Raw genomic sequence first — 8,212 nt, forward strand, 5'->3', positions numbered from 1 at the left:
GTATAAACATGGCAAGTTACCACACAGAAAAATACAATCGCCATTAAAGTCTAAAATCAGATTTCAAACCAAACTAGCATGGTAAAACTTATTACTAATTTGGCAGATATAGATATAGGAAGATGTAGTATGAGTGCTAATGCGACAACTCTCCATCCAAGTCACAATTTATAAAAGTAAACCATTATAGGTCAAGGTACGGTCTTCAACACGAAGCCTTGGCTGACACCGAACAGCAAGCTATAAAGGGCCACAAAATTATAAGGGGAAAACCATTCAAACTGGAATGTTGGTATTAAGACAGATCTTCTACTCTCATCTTTGGTATACATCCACATGAGGAAATGATATCTCTTTTTACATTTTATTATTTTTGTCGAAGAAATGTTTTAATGAATTTACCAAGTAGGTGTTATAAACTGCACTTTAATAGCTTGATTAAAGTGCATCCTTTGCTGAGTTTTTTTCCCCATTCAAATTACAGCACACGAATTTGAGTGTGTATGTAAAGGTAGTATCTTTGGTTTGCTGGGTTTCTAGCTGAATCATGAACTCATTTATTCTAACATATTACCTTACTTTGGGCGGAGTTAATAGCAGAGAACCAAATGAATAAAAATTGATGACAGTACGTATAATACTAGTAAATATATCTCCATCATGAAAAGTGTCAGACGTTGGGCATACTCTTTTGTCGTTTTTGGTTTATAAACTCATAATATTTTTAATATCCTTTTGATTTTCAAATATATTGTCCCCGAACATACCTGAAGAGACATTTATTGTCAAAATGCACATACAGGGCAGACAAATTTGTACCGTTAATGTAATAATTAGCACTGGGTCGAAACCTTTGCTGGTGGTATGTTAGTTCCCGAGGGTATCAGCAGCCCAGCAGCATGTAATTTGTGTTATTTGAGGTTACTGTAAAAAAAACTTTCGGAACTCCTTTTAAATACAGGATATCTCTCTAACTCAAAGCTCTGATTCCTTGTTTGACTATGGCTATATAGTATTTTTTCAGTTTTGGTTTATATAAATGTTTAACAAGCTGTGGATTTTCAAATGTTTAAACCCCGAGCAATAAATGCAGAGACATTTATTGTCGAAATGCGCATATGATGCAAACAAATTGGTACCGTTAATGCCATGACTACCACTGGTTCTACACCTCTACAGTTGAACTGTTAGTTCCGTGGGTATCACCAGCCCAGTAGCATGTACTTCGTACTGCCGGGAAGATACGGAATTTATGTAAATTAAATCACAATTGATAATTTGAAAATACTTTTAAAGACAGGAGTATATCCCCATCACGCAAAGCTCTGATTCCTGTTCCAACTTTGGATGTGCTCTTTTGTTGTTCTAGCTTTTTTACGCTCTTCATATATGATCAATAAGCAGTGCATATATCTAGAAAATGCATCACTGACCGTAAACATATGGAACACATAAATTGATATTTCTCAAAGATATTTGAATATTTTGGTTTGTGTAAATCGAAAAAATGATTTTTATATGATGACAAAACTAAAGTGTTTGTATATTTGAAATTGTAAAGGATTAAAATTTTACAATTACAAATAATGGTTTACATTTTGCCTTTGAAGCTTTTGTTTTCAAAATGGTGGTAAGTATAATAACCAGCAGTGCTTCTGATTCGATGGTGTTCTTGTTGATGTTATATTGTTCGTGAGATCAACAAAATATAATTACAATTTGTATATATTAAGAAGAAGATGTGGTATGATTGCCAATCAGACAACTTTTCACAAGAGACTAAATGGCATATAATTTAACAACAATAGATCAACGTACGGCCTCCAAACTTGGAAAGACCATACCGCATATTCAGCTATAAAAAGCTTCGAAATGACAAAATTAATGTAAAACAATAAAAAAAAGAAAACTAATGGCCTTATTTTTGTTAAAAAAAAGAAAAAATACGCAAAACAATTATCCCCATTTCCTGGGTCAGTGGTGTAACAGTACAACATAAGAACGAACTATAAAAATCAGTTAAAAAAGGATTAACTCATCAGATGGATACAACTAGAAATACGCCAAACAAAGCACAGAATGGACGTGGCCGGGTACTTGTACATCCCAACAACAAAAATAAGTACAGTTCTAAAAGGACTCGCAGTTACTGACAGCTTATATTCATAGCTAATAACATCTTAAGACATCTAAGACTAAATATTCAATCAGTTCACATCCAACATCAAATGGATTTATTGTAAAGACGTCATAAACAGTCAGTGAAAATATGACATAGGCAATGCCATAATACAGGAATAGATAGATTTAAGATACATGAATGTGTATATGTATATACATTGTAACAATATCATTTAGTTTGCTTCCAAATCGATATAAATACCAATAAAACAGTATTTAAAGTAACCTTGAAATATGAATATATTCTGACAAATTGGTCTTGTTACACAATGTAATGTTATTTGAAATATACATCATTATACATCCATATGGAAATGTCAACAATAGATTACCGTACGGCCATCAAAAATTAGCAAAGCCCATACCGCATAGTCAACTATAAAGGACATTGAAATGACAAATGTCAAACAATTCAAACGAGAAAAATAACGGCCTCATTTATGTTCAAAACACTTAACGAAAAACAAATAGCATGCATATACATATGTATATTTTCAAAAGCATTAACAGGATCAATTATTCTGCACCAAATGCGTACTTATGTGACAATAGTTGCCTATCCAGTGATTCCCGAGGCCAAAATATTTGAAAATCAAAAACTTCTTTAAAATCTAATCTAATTATATTTTATATTGTGGTTTGTACCAGTACATCAGAAACCAAAATAAAATTAATATTGTCTTCAATGCAATGTACAATGAAAGACAGATATTTGTTAATTATTATGGAATTGACTGCGGCATTTCGATGCAATACCCTGCTGGGAAATATGTTTAAGGTGGTACCCAACACCTTCACTAAAATTAATTTGGCTCGTTTAATTTTCATAAAATTTTGACAAAGTATTTACTTTGACCCTTTGACAAAAATATAAAAATTTCAAAAAATTTGAACCAACCATTTTATCAGAAAAATTACATTGGTTATATAGCAGTTTGACAAACACGAATTTTGATCATTGATAAGCTTAATATTCCCTTAACAACATAACGTAATTAAAACGTATAGCTGATTTTACAGAGTTATCTCCCTGTAGTGTTAGGTACCACCTTAAATGGTCGGTCCATTAGATAGTGAATATAAGGCAATTCCATATGAATATTTAATTATCCATAAATTCTTGAATTTCAGGATATATCTCGTGGAACACTGATAAAAGACTAGATTATGTTTAGAAAACGCCTCATTAAACGCGGTATTGGCTTTGCTCTTTGTTGAAGGCTGTACGGTGACCTATAATTGTAAATTTCCTTGGTCTCTTGTGGACAGTTGTCTCATTGGAAATCATACCACATCTTCTATTTATATCATAAAAGTAACCCTATCACGAAATAACACAGAAAAATACAATTAACATAACAATCTGAAATAGCAGACTTCCAAACAAACTGACAACGTCAAAGAACTTAGCAATATCTCTCCAAGTGACATCTTGAATATTTGAATCACATTGTTTGCCTATTTCCTGATTTATTTTATGGTTGTGTGCATCGCCTTCTGATATTTTTGGATGAACATGATGAATCCTTTTTTGGCATTTGAAAATCGTTACAATCTTTTTTAGAAAAAGTGGAACAGGGTACTTCTGGTCGCTTTTGTAGAATATCCTCAGTTGGAAAATTGTTAGAATGCATATAACGGAACTAAGAACTAAATCTCCAATTAGAAAATAACAAAGTCTTGCCATTGTTTGAGATGTTTTTGGCAAATAATTAGAAATCATTGTCATGAATACCGCTAAAGCAAGTAACACAGTAATAGCATATGATATCCTCTCCCCTGATTCTGCAGGAAGCAGAAAAACAAATGAGTTAAGCAATGTTAAGAAGATAACTGGAAAAATTAAATTTACCAAGAAAAACTGCGGTCGTCTATTAATTGTGATATGAACTTCAAACATAGAACCAGAATCAAAGGCATAACTTGAAGTCGCTGTTTTCTCCAAATCCCACGTTCCATGTTCAGTGTAATATGGTGTAATTGCTTCATTCACTGCAGAATTCAAAAGAACCTCTGTAGCCAGAGAACCGTATGATACAAACTGAAGAGTACATGTTTGTTGATCGTACGGGAAGTATGTAACATCCACTTGACATGATGTTTCGATTACATCAGGGGGTGTCCATACTGCTAATCCGTAGTAATATAGTCGGATCGATACGAAATCGTGTCCAATACTTTTCAAAGAATCAATCACATTTGCTAGAAATACTGTTGGTTTCCATATTTTATCTTGTGGAATTGTTGTCGTAAACGTCATGTTATAGTCCATTGGATTCCATGATAGTCTGTCGTCTAACCATACACCAATAAATACGCCAGTAACGGCAAATTTCCCGCTCACCTCGTCAAAATCTCTGATGCTAACTAAACTAAATGATGCATTTACTAGTGTGGTGGACTGATCTATTGGAGGTCTTATATCTTTGTTGTACCCTTTCAGTAAGTCCGTATGCAGGGAATTAACGTCTGAAACTGTGTTTGCTCCAATGACTGTAAAACAATAGGCCAGAAAAGACGAAATGCCAAAAAGATTCGTATCTAAAAATATGAAAGAAAGAAAAATTAGGTAGTACTACATTATTGATATCTATGTATATATTAGGAGTTCCCCCATGTTTATATTAGATAAACATGAACTACTGTTTTCGATTAACAGAAATAATTAATCTAATATTTTAGATCATTTAAATAACGTATTGAAATATAAAATAAGTAAATAACTTAATAATGTTGTAAATGATATTAAGATCATTAAAAAAAAGCAATGAATGTTTTGAAATATTGATTCTCTGAATGCAATCACGTGACTTAGCAGTTATAGTGTACACTTATTAATATTTACAAGGTACTTCGCAAGATGCATTTAAGTAATCAAAAATGTGGAATTGATTAAACAGAAAAAAAATACTGTTCCAGCATTCAAATCAATAAAAAAAAATTGGCATATTATCGAGGCACAATAGAGAGAGCTCACAAAATAAGTCAATCATAGGCTATGATCTTCAAAATAAAAGAGATACTTCGTTTTATTAATCCCAGGATAATTAATCTATTGATCAATTGTTAATTTGAGGTTAATACAAACAATTCAACCACATTTCGAAATTAATAGTTGGAGAAATGTTAGTTTAAATGTAATTCATTTCTAATAACAGTTCAATTATTTATCTTCTCTCATGTTTCATAATATTGATTTAAGTCAACATCATAAAGGTATAGCAAATAAAAGTACCGATTCGTTTCAAATTTAGAAATGAGTTTTTAAGTGAAAGAAAGCAGAAGTCGGACATCTTAAATGATACAGCAACCACAGGGGACAATATAACCTACAATAACAATGTTGTTGGTTCTGACTTTGAACAGGCACATCAGCATATTGAGGAAGTACTCTGGGTTTTTTTAAATATTGGAATACGAATAAGATGTAGACAGTGCCATAGCATCAGCTAAATCATCTTTTAGAATTTAGTGTACAACTTTGCTAATTGTTGCTAAATCAATGTTGATCTCTAGATTCCAATGAGTTTTTCCCTCTTAACGGTGCCTCACCTTCCATTTCATTTGTATCAGCTATTTACTTACGTTTAACTGTATGATATTGTTTCTAAAGATGACGAAAACAAAGATATATAAATAACACACAACTGAAGAGGGGGGCTGATAGAGCATAGTGTTACTATAAAGAGTGTTACGACCGCTTTCTTCGAACCAGGGGATATGATAGTTACGGTTTCTTTTTCATTGAAAAATTATCTATTATAATAAAACATCTATGAATATTACCTTCAGTCCGAAAATCAATTAGTTTAATATTGTCGTGAACTCTCTGATTCAATGATTTAAAGCAAGTAGAAAGTGCAAGCAGTGTGCAAAATGAACTAACGTGGCATGTGCAAATCATCTATATACAATAGTTATTAGTTAACTCCTTTATAGTGAGAGGTTTAGCTAGGTATATATAAACCAGGTGTGATCAACTCGTTTTTACATGAGAAAATTCCTATACATAATTGAGGAATATGGAAATTGTTTCTCATTCGTTTGATATATATGAGTCTTTGATTTGCAATTTGTTATTGGACATCTCGTTTTCACTTTTCCTTGCAGTTCTGTATTTTTATGCCCCATTTATGGGCATTATTTTTTCTGGTCTGTGCGTCCGTCTGTTCGTTCGTTCGTCTGTCCGTCCGTTCGTCCCGCTTCAAGTTAAAGTTTTTGGTCGAGGTAGTTTTTGATGAAGTTGAAGTCCAATCAACTTGAAACTTTGTACACATGTTCCTTATGATATGATCTTTCTAATTTGAATGTCAAATTAGAGATTTTACCCCATTTTCACGGTCCACTGAACATAGAAAATGATATTGTGGATGGGGCATCCGTGTACTTTGGACACATTCTTGTTTTTTTTATTTGACTATTTACGAGTTCTAAGATGACATAAATCTATCCAACCGTTTTCCGGTAACCATTTTCCAGAACGAACCTTCAAATTGTTTTAAGATTTTGTTAAAGATTTTTATAAAAGTTTTAACATTGGCGTATATCAAATACTAGTCTTAATATACCGCTCGTTTTTCGTTTGTTAACAAAGCCAAGTTCCCATTCCATTAAAACATAGGGAGTACGTGAGTCCCGTCACTTTTGCAATTGTAACGTCAATTTTATTTCCAACATCACCGGACATCGAAATGAAAACTTTCATTTGGTTGCTGACTAGGAAACTCAATAAAACAATCGAACACTGCAATGAATTTGTGGTACGTACTTTTTATTCTAAAGTATGTATAAATCAATTATTTTAATAAATAAAAACAACTATATGTATTAATATATAGATAGTAGTAGAAACTTCTTAACATATTAAGTTTAACTAATTTGTATCAATTAATCAATTTATTCATCATGATATTTAACTCTATATAAGATACTTACTAATCATTGTCCGCGTTCTTCTCTAGATTCCTAAATGAAAAGTCTTTGTGAAATATCTTTAATTATACTTGAATCAATTGAACATATACAGTTAAACTCGGTACTGACAACTTGGGTAAACAGAATAATTATTGATGTTTATATTAAGTAAAACTATGGTGTTATATTACAACGACGTATTGGACCGAACAATTTTCTATCAGAATGAAGATTTTTTAAATTATTTTTTATTGAATCAACTGATTAGAATGATTAAAAAATAATTAATTAATCAATGCCATAACAGGATGGAAAACTGTTATTTGTTGTGTAAGTTCAGTAAACAATATTAGAACCTTACATTAGGTTCATGACTTAATTCTATCTTTAACTTGTCATTGCTTCTTTTACCATTTAATGGAGAATTTAAGATTATGACATAACTTCTATCTGTGAACACTTTTCATTTTAAAATTATATTGAAAATGACAAAAGTCAAATAATAATTAAAAAAAAAATGCAATCGAAGGTTTTATGAGATCAAAGTGGTTTAAGACAACACACATATAGTCATGACTGAACCGTCCAATCCTGCCATCAAAATATTAAAATTTTAGCTAAATATGATATAAGGTAAAAAAAAAAAAACTTTTAACACATATTGGCCTGATGTTGAACTTAAATAATGTATTGAACGTTCACTAATATGAAACTTTTTTGTTAAACAGGCAAGTTTTACCAATTCCTGGGATATCTATCTGTCAATCCCTCCTAGTTGATAGTTGAACCGGAAATGCACTTCAAGCGTATCAATTGAATATTTAATATTATATATTTGGCTAGAATACACGAACCTTTAGAATAACCAATTTAGATTTGTTTTCTTCAGAACAAAAATTCAGCTCAGTTTTATTTGACCTTTTCAAAATTTCAATCATTAGCTTTAGAAGCAATGCTAATCGATACATTTCTATGGCATCTTTTCATCTGATATTTATTTGAGTTTGCAATATTTTTCGTTTCGAGTGTACATGATGCAGGTAATTGAAACAGATAAACAAAGATAATACAATCACTTGCGGGCACTAAAAACGTATTATGTTCTTTGATATTTTCT

At 31.6% G+C, this 8,212-nt stretch overlaps 1 protein-coding gene across 1 annotated transcript; it reads right to left on the reverse strand.

Annotated features, from left to right (window-relative positions):
- Positions 1 to 2,219: 2,219 nt before the first annotated feature.
- Positions 2,220 to 4,564, reverse strand: LOC143083261 (acetylcholine receptor subunit beta-like 1). The gene has a single exon (XM_076259529.1). The coding sequence runs from the start codon at positions 4,451 to 4,453 to the stop codon at positions 3,506 to 3,508; it is 948 nt and encodes a 315-aa protein (XP_076115644.1). The 5' UTR covers positions 4,454 to 4,564; the 3' UTR covers positions 2,220 to 3,505.
- Positions 4,565 to 8,212: the final 3,648 nt, after the last annotated feature.

Source organism: Mytilus galloprovincialis, chromosome 7 (genome assembly GCF_965363235.1).
Source record: "Mytilus galloprovincialis chromosome 7, xbMytGall1.hap1.1, whole genome shotgun sequence".
Classification (NCBI taxonomy): domain Eukaryota; kingdom Metazoa; phylum Mollusca; class Bivalvia; order Mytilida; family Mytilidae; genus Mytilus; species Mytilus galloprovincialis.